The sequence below is a fragment of the Pistacia vera genome, unplaced genomic scaffold (genome assembly GCF_008641045.1).
Source record: "Pistacia vera cultivar Batoury unplaced genomic scaffold, PisVer_v2 Contig1133, whole genome shotgun sequence".
NCBI classification, from domain to species: Eukaryota; Viridiplantae; Streptophyta; class Magnoliopsida; order Sapindales; family Anacardiaceae; genus Pistacia; species Pistacia vera.
Window position 1 is genome coordinate 201,080 of NW_022195175.1, and position 18,890 is coordinate 219,969.

The window sequence follows — 18,890 nt, forward strand, 5'->3', positions numbered from 1 at the left end:
CAAGGTTTCAATATCAATTAATAAATTACCATAATTGTCAATGTTGTCTATAAGTACCCTATTATATAATGCATACTGTTTTTGTTTTTTTTGTTTTTATAAATACTATGTAATAAGTAAAAACACCTGGGTATAGACCGGAGTCTTTTTGTTCTATTGTAAAGTCTAGGTATGTTTCTGCTTTAGAATTTGAAACCTGGCTCTAGGTTGGGTTTCTTTTACGTCCTTAGATTTCATACAAAAAATTGGCAACAATGGAACATATAAATATATATGATAATGAATAATAATCTTTTTCCTTTTTTTTTTTCCTAAACTTATTTTAGTTCCTAATATTTCTTTCTTCAAATTTATGTAAAGTCAACATAAATTATGATAATGAGGCATATGCCTTTATAAGCTAAAATAATTTCATTTGGTTTGGGATTTTTATATGGGGGGATTACTTTGATTAAACTAAACCATACATATCCTAAACAATTATATTTTAAAAAAATATTTACATCTAAAAAAAATAAAAAAAATTATAAAACAAAAGAATTAACTATCTTTAGATAACTTGATGGTTCGCTTAAGACTCTTTGGTGTGTTATTGATCTCGAGTTCGAATCTTAATTACTACTAATAAATGATAGTCGTTAGAGGTTTATCTATCCGTTAACTTCAGAATCTCGATAGACTAGTTGAGGTATGCGTAAGTTAGCCTAGACACCCTCGATAGAAAAGAAAAAAAAATTATTATCGTTGTTTTCATAAAAAAAATATATATATTTGAAAACTTTGATGTTAAATCTTGGACCGTTTTGCGTGTTAAATTTGTATATGTGATACATCAACATACATACATGCATGCATAAATCACATGCTTTCACATAACATATTGTTTTGCTATTGTGGAAACCGGAGCATCACATTTGTACTTTTCCGCCTCTCCATCAGCAGTAGCATAACAATTAACCTTCCGATCGCTCGCAGCTACTGCGAAGGTTTTGGACTGCGTCCCCTCTCTCTCTCACTCTCTCTCTCTACATCTCGATCTTCACGGCGCTGAACTTTTTCGATCTTGCAGTCTCCCAAAATTAGGGTTTCATATCTCCATCAATCTATTACTAATCGCTTGAATCTAGCCCATCTCGTTTCTTCATTCGAAAATACCTAGATTTACTGCTCCTATTTTTTCACCTCACAGATCTACTCACCTCACTCAAATATCTTCTGTACCTTTCTTTCTTCATCATGTTCTGGAAGCTCACAGCTCTCTCCGCCTCCTCTCCGGTAACTCTTTTCGACGCCTAATTTTTTTTTCCATTTTTTTGGCTCGTAGCTGTTTATATGCTAATTAGCTCCTTATTGTGTGCGGTTTTTGAAATTTTTGATACTTAATTAGACCGAAGTGTGGATTAGTTTGGTATACGTACATAAAGAGGTTTTAGTATAAGTTGTGTCATAAGTGGCAATTAGTTTATCTTTGTTTTCTGTTATTCGGCAATTAGTGTTTGGTTTTAGCATGTTGATAATGTTTAGGGGAATTTTCTTTGGACTGATTGAAGAGCAGTGTAGTAGCTTATTGATGAATGCGATTGAGGACAGTTTGTGGAGATTGCCATCATGCTTTGCATTTTGAACAGACATTTTATGCTCCAGTATTTGCCAAGTAATAGGTGGAATAAAGTAGTGAAATACTTGGCTCTTATGCTTTTCATGGCTTATATGTATGGATATGATTAAATAATGTTGACTGATATTTTCACTGTTCTATAAGTTTTTGAACCATTTTCTAACTGTATATTTGTTAATTGGGGAGACCATGTTGGTCTGTGGGTAAAAAAAGTTGTAGTTTATTGAATAACGTGAATATTTGCTTCTTCTGTGATTCATTTATATTGATCTTTTTCCCTTTATAGGTGGAATCAGTGTTAGACAAGGAAAATTTCACGTTGGAAGAGCTGCTGGATGAGGAAGAAATAATCCAAGAATGCAAAGCCTTAAACAGTCGTCTCATCAATTTGTAATTCTTTTCTCATTTACACATTTAGCTTGGCTTTCAAACAATCTTAACAGCCTCCTTGTTATTGTTAGAAATTAGAGAATACAGTATGGAATTTGATGTTTATGATGAATGTTTGTTATCTATTACTTCGTGCAGTTTACGAGACAGAGCCCAAGTGGAGCAGTTATTGCGGTATATAGTTGAAGAAGCCCCTGAGGATGCTGAAAGCAAACGGGCTTTCAAGTTTGTTACTCTTCATAGAAACTTAATTCCCTTATGTTTATTTCTTTTGTTGTATCTTCTTTCAAGGCAAGATTTTCTTTCTTATTTATGATATATGTTATACCTCTTTTGTTTAGGTTTCCCTTCATTGCATGTGAGATATTTACCTGCGAAATCGATGTAATTCTCAAGACACTGGTGGAGGAAGATGAGGTAGCTGATTTTTTTTTTTTTTTTTTTTTGTAGGACATGTATTCCCTAGGTTGTAGATGTAATTTCATTTGCTTTAGTGCTCTAGTTTCATTTGTTTTTCTTGGCATTGCAGCTTATGGACTTGCTTTTCTCCTTCTTGGAACCAAACCGCCCTCATAGTGCTTTACTGGCTGGGTATTTCAGCAAGGTATGATGTCATGATTTCAAATTGTGATGTTTCATGGCAATATTCATCTGACTTTGGCCTTTTTATTTTATTTTTATATATACACTTGACAAATGCTATTTGATGTGACATTTAAGGTTGTTGTGTGCCTTATGTTGCGGAAGACGGTTCCACTTATGAACTACGTTCAAGTAAGTATTCATATCCACTTACCTTTTTGGTAAAGGTGCTGTTGCGTGTTCTTTCTATTGTATTACCTGTTGCATGGTTTACTGTCATGACATTTGTTGGAGGTTTTGTTGTTGGTCTGTTGCTTTGATTTCTGCTGTTCTTTCACCTTTGTCCAAATTTAAGTTCCCATGAATAATCTGCACTCAATTCTCTGGTCACACTTTTCTGCCTTACTATTGCTACTGTTCTGTCTACATCATCTTGATGTGGTGGTAACATGCTTGTTAAACAGGTACATGGTTATACTTTGCTTGGCACTGCATGGTCACTCTGCTGTTTGTTTGCTTGTATGAATTATATTGTTTTGAAGTTCCCCCTAAAGTAGACAAGTTTAAAACAGTTGAAATGTGCCATCTTTAGTTTGGTTACTTAATTTAGATGCACAAGGGGTAAAAGCTCTAGAAAATCATGCTTCTTCCTGCAATTTAATACATAAGCAAACTGGACCTTTATTTCAGTAAGGTCTGTTCTCTGGCCTTAGTATTGAGCTTATTGTTAGGTCGTAAGAAGTTTCTATTGCCAATTATATTTTGCATGCCAGAGTTATTCTTTTAAAATGCTGTCTGTTAAGTTTGGCTGATAAGTTGTACTCTCAAATGATGTATTCTATCAAATTGTTTTTAATTTAGGTCTGTTTGACTTTTTTGCAGGTCCATCCAGATGTTTTCCGCCAGTTGGTTGATTTGATAGGGATCACCTCTATCATGGAGGTAGGGTACTAAGACTTCTTTTCATTTTTAAATTTTGATTTCGATGGTGGTTTATATACACACAGACATACATATATATAACTGACACAAAACAAATACATCATTTCTTGTGTATATCTGCATTTAAGTTCTAATCTGCGATGATCTCTTTTTGCAGGTTTTGGTTCGGCTTGTGGGTGCTGATGATCATGTATATCCCAATTTTATGGATGTGATGCAATGGCTGGCTGACAGCAATCTGCTTGAAATGATTGTAGATAAATTAAGTCCATCTGTAAGTTAAATTTCACTCTTTTCCTTTCATTTTTTTCCTGTAATGACCTTAGTCATGTTGCCACTTGTATGTGTGATCACAAATGCTATTTAATTACCTCTTTTGGATAGTCCATATGGAAGGGGTATTCATGTTCCACTTTTTCCTTCGTTTACCCAAAGAAGAGCTGCAAACCTTTCTTGAAAAATAAGGTCAATAGAATGGTTCTGCGAGAATATGGAGTTTATTGTGGATATTATGAATAAAAAATTAAAGTGAACAGTATGGTTTTAAGATGTTAGCTGGAAAAAGTCACTGTTAACCTTGCATTTGTTCGTGGACTAACTAACAAATCCTTTTACTCGTGCAGGGTCCTCCTGAAGTCCATGCTAATGCAGCAGAAACACTATGTGCGATAACTCGAAATGCTCCATCAGCCTTGGCCACAAGACTTGCAAGCCCAAGGTATTTGGGAATTTAAATTTCTCATTTAACCAGCTGTGTTTTCTGGTGTTTCATTCAATTTACTCTCATCATCTGTTTTTGTAATTATGTAAGTGATTTTTGTATCTTTGTTCTTATGCAGTTTCGTTGCAAGGATATTTGGTCATGCACTGGAAGATTCACATTCAAAGTCTGGCCTTGTCCACTCCCTTTCTGTGTGTATCTCCTTGTTAGATCCAAAAAGATCAGCAATTTCTTCTCCTCTGATGCATTCTTTTCGAAGCCAACATATGTATGAATCTCCAATCCCTGTAAATCCGGAGACCATTGGTGCAATGCTGCCAAAACTTAGTGAGTACTCCACATACTATTTTTCTCCCTTGCTTACTGGCTTTAAATTTTGGGTATATTGAGGTCAGGAAAAAGCGTGGCATCATATTTGAATTCCTTTTATTACCTTTAGCAAAGTTGATATGGACATGAAGATTTTCAAAAGGGTAACTTGTACTTGACTTTGTTATGAATTCTCCTTGCATGAATTTGTTTTGGATCATCATTTTAATCTAACTATAAGAACATTGGACAAATTTTGTGTTTGATTAAACAATCACAATTTTGGATTGTTTTAGTAACGGCCGAATCAAAGCAGAACTTACGCTTTTCTATTCCGAATATGACTGTAATTCCTTTGATAGCCATGATAGTGACTATTGCACATTGGTTTGCAGATGACTTGCTTATGCTTCTTAATGTTGCATCTGATGAGAAGATTTTGCCGACAACATATGGAGAACTGAGACCGCCTCTAGGGAAGCATCGCCTAAAGGTTGGTTTTATACATAATGTAAAATACATTCAGAACCCAATCTCTTTTCTTATGGAAATTGAGAGAGACTATTAGAGTTGGATGTTATAATTCCTAAGCACTCAGTCAATTTACAATATAGTAACAGAAGTGCTTGTGAGGCAGAAAATTCTCATCTCTGCTAGAAGCCCGAAAACAAATGTGTTGTCTAGTAATTCTCCAATTATTTACTTTGTAAGCGCTTTTATTATTAATTTCAGATTGTGGAGTTCATTGCTGTGCTATTGAAAACTGGCAATGAAGCTGCAGAGAAGGAATTGGTCAGCTCTGGAACCATTCAAAGAGTTCTTGATCTTTTCTTTGAGTAAGCATTTACTTTATTTTGTGATTTTGAATGCATGGATGATGGTGGATATTGTGTTTAGAAGAATCTTTCCCTGGGAGAGATGTTACTTAGTTCTGTATGTTTGTCTGTATGGTTGGCTAGACTAATATAATTATGTTATTTGTAACATTGCAGGTATCCATACAATAATGCATTGCATCACCATGTGGAGAGTATTATATATTCTTGCCTGGAGAGCAAGAGTGATAACATGGTGGATCATCTTCTTCGAGAGTGTGATATGATTGGGAAGATTCTCCAAACGGAAAAAGATCCTGTTCTTTTTGGCGAGTCCAGTAAGGTAGATAGATATACTAACTATAGATTATCAATTATCAATTATCAATGGTGCATACAGCCATAGCATGCAAATAATATGAATTAAATTTATGTTTGTTTGAACTAAATGCTTGAGAAGAACTAAGGAAAAACAAAAATTTATCAGAAGCTTTAGTTAGCCTTTGCATCACTTTCTTACTTCTCGTGTAAGGGAAATGAAAAATTATTTGTTTTGGATTATCATTCTCAAGTTTCATATAATGGATAATTTTCTATGTTTTTCTGTTGATTGAAAGAAAAATCTGATAATATGGAAATGTTCCTGGATCATGCAGCCAACTTTACCTGCTTCTGGGAAACGGGCACCACGGGCAGGAAACCTTGGACACATTACACGGATTTCTAATAAGCTTGTTCAATTAGCTAGCAGCAACAGCCACATTCAGACATATCTTCAGGTTGGTAATAGTCTGATTACATTATTGGGTGTGTAAAGGTTGAGTTTAAGAACAGGATCTGGCAAAGTGTTTGGTAATTGATTAAATTACAACTAGTTTCTGATTAGTCATTTCTACTTATTAGAATAAATGGATAAGGCCATTGTTCTCTATGACATTGATGAGAACTGATGAGACACATTTGCTGGATGAGTATGCATAAGTGGATGATCCACTGCTTTTGAAGCTTGTGGTTTATATAATGCGTCTTGTCAAAGTGACAGCATTCTTCGATCCAATTTCAGTGTTGAGTATTTTATAGAAGAAAACAACAGTAAAAGCATCACTATCTGTTCTTATCTAGCAAGGGGGAGGTTTCATGATTACACTTCTTTTTTGCATTAAGATGGATACTTTTGAATTGTTTAATTTTTTTTTTTTTTTTGGGGTCTTTGATATATATTATCTGTTATATTGTTTTGATAAATTTTGTCAATAACTTTCTTAATATTGCTTGATTTGTTCTGTAGGAAAATAATGAGTGGACCGGATGGCAAGTTAGTGTCCTGCAAGAGCGTAATGTAGTTGAAAATGTCTACCGATGGGCTTGCGGGTATGTTCTTGCCTCGTATCTTCTATGCATTCATATTAGTTGGAAATCTAATTAAAGGATCACTATGTGGGAATTTATGGGCATGAGTAACATATAAAATAAGTAATTTAGCATTTGGTGAAGTATGAAGTATAAAAAGACAATAGCATTTAATTTGATTTGCTTTTCGAAATTCAGACTGTTAGTAAAGGTGTTCTTTACCACTTCTGTTGCTATTGACCTCTTATCTATGTGCAAAGCACCAGAGTAGTCGTTTCCTTGTTTGATTTATTTGATAGTATTGAAGATGATTCTATCCTTATTGAGTTTTTTGTTTTTTGTTTTAATTCACAACAATTGTAACAATTTTAATTGGGAAGCATATCATTTCTTGTTATGTGCAGGCGTCCAACAGCTTTGCAAGATAGGACAAGGGACAGTGATGATGATGACCTTCATGACAGGGATTATGATGTTGCAGCTCTTGCAAATAACTTAAGTCAGGCTTTCAGATATAAAATATATGGGAATGATGATGCTGAAGAGGTATATCATTGTTCACAATTGTGCTCTTTCATATCTGTTCTAGTTTAAGTTGCTGACTTGTAATTTCTAACATTCGTGTTGCAGGGCCATGGAGCTCTTGATCGGGATGATGAGGTAATTATTTTGATTTTTTTTTTTTCGCACAGCAGTTGGTGGTAAGATTAGGATGGGTGTTTATAGTAAGATAGGATGGGTGAGCTTGAGGTAATAATATAAAATTAAGATAAAGTTGTAACTGAAGGGTTTTTTTTGAACTTTCTACTGAATTTGATTTGATCTTAAATTGTTTTCCAACACCAGGATGTCTACTTTGATGATGAATCTGCTGAAGTTGTGATATCATCACTGAGGCTTGGTGATGACCAAGGGAGGTAAATTTCTAAACTGTTATTGATAGTATTAATTATTGGTTGATTTGTGTACAAGTTTTTATCTCAAGATGAATGGTGGGTTTATATGATTGGCTGCACTATTTTTGCGTGGATAGTTTTTTTTATTTGCAACAGTAATAGTTTTTCTTGAATTTTTGCTTGTGTGATTTGATAGTGCGAGCTTAAAAAATTTCTAAACTAACTTAATAGGTGTAATTTTGACCCAAATGTCTGTAGTTCCTTTATTTGGGGAATTGAGTTAATACATGCTCTGTTTTCCAGAGAGAACATGCGACAACTAAGAATCACATGTCCTTGGCACAAAAATCAAAATAAAAATTACATGTCTTTTTTTTTGTCCTGGGGTGTTTGGAAATTAATATCCATTTTTCAAAAACAAAAAATATGAAGTGACTAATTCAACCCCTAAGACATTAAATGATAATGGATCATTTTAGAGTAAGGGGTGGTTGGGATTAATCTAATGAAATATCTGAGGGACAATTGATTAAGACGTGTAAAGTTACCATCCGCTTGACAATTTCTAAAAAGAACTGTGGGTACCTAGTGATTTTTCCCAGTTAAATTGTGATGCAGTCTGCATGCCACTCAATAAGACCAAGCACCATTCCCACCAATTGCTATTCACCTCCCAGTGGTCTGGTGACCACCGAAATCCCACTAACTGCTTATAGCCAGCATCCTGCAGCACTGCTGCTACCCCATTGCTACCACTGCAGCGGCAAAGCTAGTTCACGGTTCTGGGGGTTTTGGTCATCTGAAACTTTGGAAACTTCCACATTATGCCTTCCAGTTTTAAAAGGATATAGATGGAATCCCCTTTCTCCTATAATTATTATTCTATGTCATTGTCCCCACTGTGGCCTAACCCAATTTTCACATTTCTGCTGTCTAGTCTTTTAAATGAAGTGATACGAGCATAAAATTTGCAGCAAGTTCTTGAGAATCTAAAGTAAAAGCAAAAGCAAGTTGCATGTTTAGTTTTTTTCTTTCTTGAAATTAAGAAACTGTCATGATTTTATTGAGAGCCCTTCCAGCTCTGTTCTATCTAAATAAAATCACGCTTTAGCTTAATGGTCTATATTGGTTATTTAATACTGGAACAAGAAGCCATATCTAGTTTTTCTTTTTATAAGGCATTGAGCAATTAAATGATTCTAATCCATCCATTTTAATTTCTTTGGAGAATTCAACTGAATCCTATAAGAAAATTCTATTTACAGGCTCCTAGGAGTTAGTCATACATCTTGTTTCTTTGGCTTATTCAACAAAAACTTCAAATGGCTCAGCTGAATGTTTATGAATAGTTGTTTCTCTTGGTCAATTAGTGATGATGTGCAGTATTAATTAAGTTTTGTTTTGTGCAGTCTGTTCACGAATTCCAACTGGTTTGCCTTCCAAGACGACAGAATTGTTGATGCACCTGTGAGCACATCACCTTCAGAGATGATGGATGAGATAAACTTGAATGGAACTGCTAATGGTGGTAACAGCAGTAGTGATGATGAGGTGGTGGTTGGAGAAGATGATGAGTTGACTGAAAGTAAAGATTCTGTTAATGGCACATCCACTTCCAACACAAACTATGTGAATCCATTTTCTGGGGGTGATTCCACAAATAGTGGAAATTTGGATCCACAAAATGAGAAAGCAAATGCTTCCAATGATATGGGATTCTTCAGGTTTGACACACCAGAAAATAAAGACTTATTTGCTGATAGGCCTTTACCAGATTGGGAGGGATGGAGAGAATCATCAGATGTGCAAGTTGGTGGGTCAAGTCTGAATCCTTTTATTGATAATGACAATTCTGATGTTAACATTGCGAGTCACACCGAGGTTGCAACTTGTGACGCTACTTCACCATCAACTGCAGATTCCATAGTCCCAAATGGTTCTGTTACACCCATGGATTCTAGTGATGGATCTGCAAACAGTGATGGGAGTCAGAGATCTGCGGCAGTGCCCTCATTGTTCGAAGAGGATGTTGAATTTGTGGGTGTGGAATTAGAAGGTACTGAGAAGGCAATGGAACAGGCTCTTAAGGAGGGAATAGTTGGAGAAGCAGGGCCCTTAAAGAGGAACATTATCCCTAAGGTACCAGAAAAGGAAAATTCCGACGAAGGGGGAGCTGGTATTAAGGAGTTCAATGATGCAAACTACTGGAGGGTTGATCAAGAGGTAGCGGTTCTGGAGTGATGGTGGGTGGGTAGCTGTTTGGGTTGGCTGTTCCTGAAAGTTGGATCCTACAGTCAACCTCATTTTTGGCTGGGAAGGGCTGATGCAACAAGTGCATGTACAGTATATTTTTGTTTCCAGATCGTGATTGAACTGTAGGTTGTGTTATGGTTATTAATGTCTATTAGTTATTGTTAACTCTAACTGTTTATTATCTTAAGTTTTGTTTCTTGTTACTGATTTTTTGGATTTCCCATAGTCCCATCATATTTATATTTCTCATTTCTGGCTGAAATCAGTTTTGCTCTTTTATCAGTTTCTTGATGTAGGATTTTGATTAGAACTGCATTGTGAAATTTGAATCTCCCATTGGTCATCGCCTCGTATTTAATGGTTCGTTTTATATTTAATGATATGGTGTTGGTGGCAAGAGTAAGTGACATTAGGAAATGTCTGGATCGATGTTGTGTTAAATAATATGAAATTCAACTATTCAAGTTTGGTTAGTGGCTTAATGCGTTGAATCTGCAACGTAAACTATAGTAATAATAATAATAATAGTGTGTTTGTTTTGTTTTTTTGAGTAGGATTTTGAAATTCTATCCAATTATTCCGAAAATCTTTTGAGTGCGTTTAGTTTAATATTTGAATAATGTTATACTTTATTACTCTTTTACGTCATTTTTATTACATTATAATGTGGCATATGTCACAACCATATAAATTTTTAATTATTTTGAATTTTTAATATTGTAATAGAATTTGTGTAGTTGTAGCATATACTACATCATGATGTAATAAAAATAGTGTAAAAAAGTGGTGTAAGTGTAGTATTACTCTTGATATTTCTTTTTATATTCTCAATTTTATTCTCAAAATATTTGTTTATTTAATTATTTTGGAAATATTAGTATATTTTTTAATTACTTTTAGACCCCTTAAGTTCATTAATTTCATAAATACCCTTAGAAAAAAGTTTAAAAATTAACAAAAACACCTTCATCTACCCATAGTTATCAGATTTTGGCAATCATCGTCAGTGGTAGCTGGAATATGTCACAACAGCCTACAAACAATCTGAACTGGTTGGTAATTCATCAATCTGGCTTTTTTCGGTCAGATCTGTGTGGATCTGGTCGAAAAAGACCATATCAACGTTCTATCCGACAGATTCGATCGGTCTGCATCGTAATGCCATTTTTAGGTCAGATTCCGGCGATAATGGCTAGAATTTGGCATTGTGTGTAGGTGGGGATATTTTTGTTATTTTACAAAAATTTTATATATTGGGGTGTTTAGTTAAATTAGCAAACATATGGGGTTTTTTTTTTTTTTTGTTAATTTTTAAATTTTACTTCGTAATATTCACTCTATTCAACTACCCAATATTACTCCTAAAATTCTATCCAAAATAACAAAACAAACGGACCCTTATATATTTTGTTTTCTTATTTTGAAAATCTATTTATACTTTATTCAACTATTTTTAAACTCTCTATGTTTGTTAATTTAACTAAATACTCTTAACAAAAAAAAGTTTAAAAATTGATAAAAACATTCACATCTATCTATATTTGTCAGATTCTGGCCACTACCGTTGGAATTTGGTCTGAATTTGGCGTAATGTTGCACTACCAGCTTGATCTGGTTGGTAGTGCACCGATCTAGCATTTTTCGGACAAATCTATGGCTAAGGATCAACGACCAGATTTTTGGGTGTAGCTAGTTGTCAACAACAACCATATCTTTGGCCGTCATTGACGACCAAATGTGGTCAGATCTAGTCGTTAATAACCAGATCTGATCGTATATTTAACCTTTTTTGGTCAGATCTACAGTATATTTGGTCGAAACAAACCAGATCGATGCACGACTGGCTAAATCCAACCAATCGTGCGCCATTACTACGACATTTAATGGATAAGTAAAGATATTTTTGTTAATTTTTACTGTTTTATTGTAAGGGAATTTAGCAAATTAACAAAAATGCAATTAACAAATCTAGAAAGCGTTTTTGTTAATTTTTAAATTCTACCTCACAATAATCACCCAATTCAACTTTTTCAAAATTTCAACCCAAAATAATAAAACAGACCTGGATAACTTTTAAATCAGCAACCTATAATAATTAGATTAAGTTGATTTATTTTGTAGAGTAAACGACATGTTCCCACCCAAGGTTTATTGAAATCCTACAGTGGTACCACTGGTTTCATAAATTCCAGATTACCACCCTTAAATGGATGTCGTTAGTGACGACATAGGGGCATATAGTTCTTTTACCAAATTACCCTTGGACCTTCCCCTTCTTCATGTCCCCTTCTCTTCTTCGCAGCCCCTTCCAAACCCACCCCATCCCTAACCACCACCACAGCCTTTTTTTTCTTCTACCCATTCTATTTTTTCTTCCTCTTCTTCTTCTTCTCCCTCTCCTCCTCCTCTTCCTCTCTTTTCTTGCTTCTCCTCTCTTTCTTCTTCCCTTTTCTCCCTTGTCGGAATAAGCTCCAGCCGGCGGCTGGATTTGTGGCGGTTTGTGGTGGTTTTTGTGGCGGTTTGTGGTGGTTTTTGGGTGGGTTGTGAGTGATTTGATGTTGGATTTTGGGTGGTTTTGAGGCTGAACTTGTGAGCGATTTGGTGGTGATTTTGGTGGGGTGGTTGTGGCTGAATTTGTGAGTGATTTGGTGGATTTTGGTGGGTTTGTGACTGAATTTGGAGTGATTTGGTGGTGTTTTTGGGTTGGTTTGCACTGAATTTGTGATTTGTTTGGTGTTGGTTTTTGTGTGGTTTGTGGCTGATTTTGTGATGATTTGGTGGTGGTTTTTGGATGGGTTTGTGGCTGGATTTATGAGTAACCGTTTTCAGATGAAGGAAAAGAAGAAGATGGGAGGTGGAGGCAGAGATGAAGAAGAAATGGGAAGGGAAAAGAGAAATACAATTTTAGCCTTGAACGGATAAAAAAGAAACGGTATCCATTTAAGGGTGGGAATCTGGAATTTATGAAATCTGTGTACCACTCAGGATTTCAATAAACCTTGGGTGGAACATGTCGTTTACTCTATTTTGTGTATTCCGTAGTGGTTAACCGCGTTTAGTTTTCCCTTCTCCATAACCTATCAAACCCTTCCACGTGTTATAATTTGCAGATTGATGAGAAAATATGAAGCTTCCAGAATCCACTGGTAAGGCGCAAAAATTTTCGTGGTTGACAAGAAATAAAATGGCAAGTTCTACTTATTTGTTATTTTATTGATTGAGAGGATTCAAGCATCTGTTTGTGTGATTGCAATCGGAAGAGCAAGATGATTGAGGTGGTGTTGAACGATAGATTAGGGAAGAAGGTCCGCGTGAAATGCAATGAAGACGACACCATCGGCGACCTCAAGAAGCTAGTGGCTGCTCAGACAGGGACACGACCCGATAAAATTAGAATCCAAAAATGGTACACAATTTACAAAGACCATATCACTCTTAAAGACTACGAGATCCACGACGGCATGGGCCTCGAACTCTATTACAACTAAATTCTTCTACCAGTATGTTCCTCTTGTACTTGTTCTCTTTTATAGCCTCAAGATATGCATTCAATTGAGCTAAACATGCTGTGTGTTTTTTGTTTACAGGTACGTTGGGTCATATCAAATTGCATGGTGCTGCTGAGGTGTGTGTTCCGATTGTTGGAGTGAATGCCTTGTTTCTCAAGTAATATTGTCTCTGTGTAATGTGTGTTATTGACTTGTTTGGACATGTGAAAAACAAGTAACTGCTGAACTCTGTTTGCATGTTATTTTGTCCTCTGTAATCTGTGCAACTAATATAAGTCAATCCTGGATTAGTCGCTTTATCTCTTTTTTCTTAATTTCTTTAGCAAGTCTTCATGATTTGATTGATAATTTTTGTCATGTTTAGCTAGTTTATGTTAACTTATCTGCAACATTAGCAGAGTTGTTGTTCTCATCTGTGTTAGGGTCTATGATCATTTCACTTAATTATATGATTAGAATAGTTTCAGCAGTCCCTGTTTACTTTCTCAGCATAATTGAAGACCTCAAGAGGTGTTATAGCAATTAGCAACCTAAATAGATTTAGATGGACTGAAAACTATTGAATCTAATTAGGATAGCGAGATAGTGTTTATTTCTTTTCTTTTCAGTGCTGCAGATCAAACTTTCATTGAAAAAATGTCATCAATTATTATATTAGGGTCTAATCGGTGGTGGACACTTTTCTTATGAACAGTCGTTTCTATAGTGGCAAATGTCCTGTTGTTACAGAATATGTTATGTATTGTTGTCTCCAGTTATGACTTACCTATTTCTGTCTCTAATGTACTATAAATTTGTGATTCTGCATGAGGCTCGAATGAAGGGTAAGACTTTCCCGAGTTGTATTGCTTCATATTGGCGATCATTTGCATATTTCAGCTCTGACTACAATATTGGGGCATTTCTCACCATTGTTTTACCATGGACTGGTAACATTTAATAAGACATTTGTGACATGAAACTGTAAACTTGGAACAATATGACTCTTATAAAGTGGAATAGACTTGTATGAACGGATGTTAGAAATTTCATGTCAAGCAAAAGTTGTCACCAATATTGTAGCAGATTCCTAATATCTCTGATGATCATTTTACCCTTTTATTTTATACAAATATACTATGTCTGATAGCATGCTTTAGGGCTTTCAGAATTGGAAGCTTTATTGGCCTTATCAGGAATAGTAGGTAGAAAAAATTTGAAATTCATAATGCTGTGCTACCGCCATTGATTGCTACTTAGAATGTTTTATCTAACTTTATTACTTAATGGGCGACAAGAGCCAGTTGCCTAAGCGGAATCCACTAGATTATGCAATAATTGTTGAAATCTTGGAAAGAAATGAGCTTGATAAATTGAGTTCTGCACAGTACTGGTTTGTTTATTGTCTGTGGGAGGTGGGAAAAAAAAGTTGATTTATGACATTGTCAAATCCTTGTAACACTTATCTGGCAGATAACTAGAGAAACGAGTGAATTAATGGAGCAGAGTTGAATCTGTTTTTTTGTTTTCCACAGTTACAATACTCCTGGTTGAAATTTGTTTATATTTGTTATTTGATGTCATTATGTGGTGTATTTTCTGCATTAATAAAGATAGACTCACAACTCAATTTTATAAACTTTCTCTCACAAACCCAATGTGGCAGTTTGCAATTGGTCAGTTTGCAATTTGATAGGTGGAATCCATTGCGAACTGATCAATTGCGAGCTGCCATTAAGGGTTGTGAGATAAAGTTTGTGCAATTGGGTTATTTTATTATTTTAGATAGGATTTTTGAAAAAGTTGAGTTGGGTGGTTATTACGAAGTAGGATTTAAAAATTAACAAAAACTTTCTCCTAGGTTTGTTAATTTGGCTAAACAACTCTACGATAAAACATTAAAAATTAACAAAAACATCTTCACTCACCCATTAAATATTGGTAGTCGGTCACCACCATAAGAGAGTGGCCGAAAGTCGTCGTAATGGCGTATGACTAGTTGGATCTGATTGGTCGTGTTTCGATATGGTCTTTTCTGGTCAGATTCATCATGGATCTAGTCATTGACGGCTAGATCTGGCCATGTTTGGTCGTCAACGATAGTCAAGATATGACTAACGTTGACGATCAGCAAATGTGAGTGGGTGGGGGTGTTTTTGTTAATTTTTAAATATTTTTTTGAGGTGTTTAATTAAATTAACAAATCTAGGGGGAGTAAAATAGACAATGATTTTCATAATGGGGAAATAAAAGTGTATTTTAGGTAAGATACGGATAGGATGGTGTAGAAATAACAAAATAAATGCAACCTAATCAGTTTGTGATTATGAGCTGAATTGGAAGGTGGTGGTTGCCATGTCCACGACAATAATGATTCTAATTCTTGATGAATCTAAATTATGTGGAAACGGCATTATTTTAATGTTGACAAATTGCCACTTGGTATTCTAATTCATGATGATACTTCACCAGTTTACCAATACCCACTTGGAGTATGTTGCAGAAACTTGTAAATCATCTTTGGATAATTGCTGGTATTTGGGTAATGATCACGCAAAACTCCATTAACATAAATGTCTACAGTAAGTTATGAACCCATTTTTCGTCGTATCTTTATCCTTTTATTAGTTGCTTCTTCATGCATTCAACTTTTAGCAATAATGGCGAAATCTTTCTCTCCAACTACTCTATCTAATGTGTATCTAGAGGTTGTTAGGTCATGCCATCTGAACTGTTTGCCCATTAATGATGATTTTATATAATTTTTTGAATTAACACGACTGTTTCTGTTGACATGCGAATATAAAATAAGAATATGTGACATTATTCTCATTCTTATTGTATTTTAGATATTATTTTCTTTTCTTTCTTGCAGAAATTACATTATTATTGTGATATTTTTTTATTTTTACATAATTATTACACTTTTGTATAAATAAGCTATTTATTCAATTGCAATTCACAACAATTTAATACATTTAATTCAATTCAATTGAGTATAATTCTTCATTCTCAAATATATCTCTTGAACATATTTATCTCTTGGACATACTTTCAGTTTTTTTCAATTGTCTCCTTAATTCTAACATGATATCAAAACTTCTCTGACAATTTTAATAGTTTCAATTGCATATTTAAACTTACCAGCCAACATTTTAATCCATGGACAATTCGGGAAGCATATTGTTGAAATGGGAGTTTAAAACTTGAATGTTGGCAAATTGTGGAGAAGATATTTGGTCGCTGTTTGAATATTGAAAGTTGGTTTCAAAATGATTCTAAATTTTCAACCGCATAATGCCATATTAGATGCCGTTTCTGGAGTCAATCAAACATTAAGTAGAATAAAAATGACATATCTTTCTTATTTTCCTCTTTACTATTAAGCATACCTCTCATGTAGAGTACTGTTGTCGGTTGACAATCATGTCATCATCCCAACAATAATTTTGAAAAGATAACCTAATAATCTTCTTTTTTCAAAAGAAATTAATTTGTATTAGATACGTATACTTTATTTAAGATTAGTATTGTTCATGCATCTCTCCCCGATTTAGATAAGAAAAAACAAATTAATCAAAAACTTTACTTAATATTGATTTGTAAACAATGAGCTAATATAAGTTATTATAAATATAACTACTTATATAAAGATGAGAGATTGAGAGTGAACATTTAAGGGTGAACATAGGTAAAGGGTAGAACCAGAACAAGAGGATACTCACCTATCGATTCTAGATGGGAATCAGAATTGGTCCCATTAGGGTATGGTTTCAGTTCTGAAAAATTGGAACCAAGAATTCTCGAGTTCGATTTTGGTTCTAACATTGAATAGAAAATCGAGAACTGGAACTGGAATCGGAATTGAGGTATGGGTACCCGGGTAGGAAACAAAAAGACTGAATTGTAATTTTTGTAAACTATTAGTAGTGTATTTGTATTTTTTGGGGGTGTATTTGTTATTTTTTAAAAAAGTAGGAGATAGGAGGTAGGAAGTTAACCCGAGTATCTAGAATCGAAACTATGTTTCAGGTTTCTAAGAATTGGAGCTGGGTAATTTTGATTTAGATTCCAAATCTTAAGAATCCATTGATTTAGATTTCGACTTGATTCCTTAAAAAAAAAAAATATAGGTATCTGAAACGATTATCTATAATGGACAACACCAAGATAATTTATCTTCAAATTAATAAAATTTCCCTAGGAAAAATTCTTTAAAGCATTTTACAAATTTGTCTTCTCGTGAATTTACCGTTGGCCATTAAACGATATATCAAGCGTCCAAGTTCTCACCTCACGAGAACTAAGTTGGTTCCTGTACATTAATGTGGACCATAGTGAAACAATTTCTCATTTTCTTGCCGACTGTACTTTAATGTACATTGGGTAAAAAGTGAACCTGGGAAAAATCTGGACCATACAACCAACTATGAAAGCGAATCTAACCATACACGTAACGCATTAGTTGGTGCCTTCGACGCTTACACGTAATAGGCAACGTCAACCTAACAGGAAAAGAACAGTGGGATCCACCGCACGAACGGGGATTCTTGCCACGTCACCAAATCCCTGTCTTTTGTGCTGAAGACTTTTTGCTGAAATAAGCTGTCAATTTATTATTTTAAAATTATAAAATTTGATAACATTCACATTTTAAATTCAGCGACACCTTCGTCCAAATTTATTGCTTATTTACAACGATCTTAAAGACTACGAGATCCACCGGCATGGGCCTCGAACTCTATTACAACTAAATTCTTCTACCAGTATTTCCTCTTGTACTTGTTCTCTTTATAGCCTCAAGAATCATTCAATTGAGCTAAACTGCTGTGTGTTTTTTGTTTACAGGTACTTGGATCATATCAAATTGCATGGTGCTGCTGAGGTGTGTGTTCCGATGTTGGAGTGAATGCCTTGTTTCTCAAGTAATATTGTCTCTGTGTAATGTGTGTTATTGACTTGTTTGGACATGTGAAACAAGTAACTGCTGAACTCTGTTTGCATGTTATTTTGTCCTCTGTAATCTGTGCAACTAATTAGTCAATCCTGGATTAGTCGCTTTATCTCTTTTTTCTTAATTTCTTTAGCAAGTCTTCATGATTTGATTGATAATTTTTGTCATGTTTGCTAGTATATGTTAACTTATCTGCAACATTAGCAAGTTGTTGTTCTCATCTGTGTTAGGGTCTATGATCATTTCACTTAATTAATGATTAGAATAGTTTCAGCAGTCCCTGTTTACTTTCTCAGCATAATTGAAGACCTCAAGAGGTTTTATGCAATTAGCACACCTAAATAGATTTAGGACTGAAAACTATTGAATCTAATTAGGATAGCAGATAGTGTTTAGTTTCTTTTCTTTCAGTGCTGCAGATCAAACTTTCATTGAAAAAATGTCATCAATTATATTAGGGTCTAATCGGTGGTGGACACTTTCTCATGAATAGTCTTTCTATAGGGTAAATGTCCTGTTGTTACAGAATATGTTATGTTTGTTGTCTCCAGTTATGACTTACCTATTTCCGT

At 34.6% G+C, this 18,890-nt stretch overlaps 2 protein-coding genes across 2 annotated transcripts; both read left to right on the forward strand.

Annotated features, from left to right (window-relative positions):
• The first annotated feature begins 910 nt into the window (after positions 1-910).
• LOC116143853 (serine/threonine-protein phosphatase 6 regulatory subunit 3-like) lies at positions 911-10,077 on the forward strand. Its single transcript, XM_031429305.1, has 19 exons — positions 911-1,275; positions 1,905-2,008; positions 2,147-2,233; positions 2,350-2,425; positions 2,538-2,612; positions 2,729-2,782; positions 3,473-3,532; positions 3,690-3,806; positions 4,156-4,250; positions 4,372-4,580; positions 4,958-5,055; positions 5,295-5,398; positions 5,555-5,720; positions 6,034-6,156; positions 6,666-6,748; positions 7,132-7,273; positions 7,358-7,387; positions 7,574-7,644; positions 9,033-10,077. Exons 1-19 carry the CDS (start codon positions 1,237-1,239, stop codon positions 9,862-9,864), a joined length of 2,565 nt encoding a protein of 854 aa, XP_031285165.1. The 5' UTR covers positions 911-1,236; the 3' UTR covers positions 9,865-10,077.
• A 2,462-nt stretch (positions 10,078-12,539) lies between these two features.
• On the forward strand, positions 12,540-13,681 carry LOC116143954 (ubiquitin-like protein 5). The gene is made up of 2 exons (XM_031429403.1): positions 12,540-13,376; positions 13,464-13,681. The coding sequence occupies exon 1, from the start codon at positions 13,143-13,145 to the stop codon at positions 13,362-13,364; it is 222 nt and encodes a 73-aa protein (XP_031285263.1). The 5' UTR covers positions 12,540-13,142; the 3' UTR covers positions 13,365-13,376; positions 13,464-13,681.
• The last annotated feature ends 5,209 nt before the right edge of the window (positions 13,682-18,890 follow it).

What these genes read in the sequence shown, in the direction of transcription:
- LOC116143853 (XM_031429305.1), top strand. Translation starts at nt 1,237, where the DNA reads ATGTTCTGGAAGCTCACAGCTCTCTCCGCCTCCTCTCCG. An exon ending in ACAAGACTTGCAAGCCCAAG is followed by an intron (nt 4,251 to 4,371) that starts GTATTTGGGAAT and finishes GTTCTTATGCAG; the next exon opens with TTTCGTTGCAAGGATATTTG. An exon ending in CTCTTGATCGGGATGATGAG is followed by an intron (nt 7,388 to 7,573) that starts GTAATTATTTTG and finishes TTCCAACACCAG; the next exon opens with GATGTCTACTTTGATGATGA.
- LOC116143954 (XM_031429403.1), top strand. Translation starts at nt 13,143, where the DNA reads ATGATTGAGGTGGTGTTGAACGATAGATTAGGGAAGAAGGTCCGCGTG.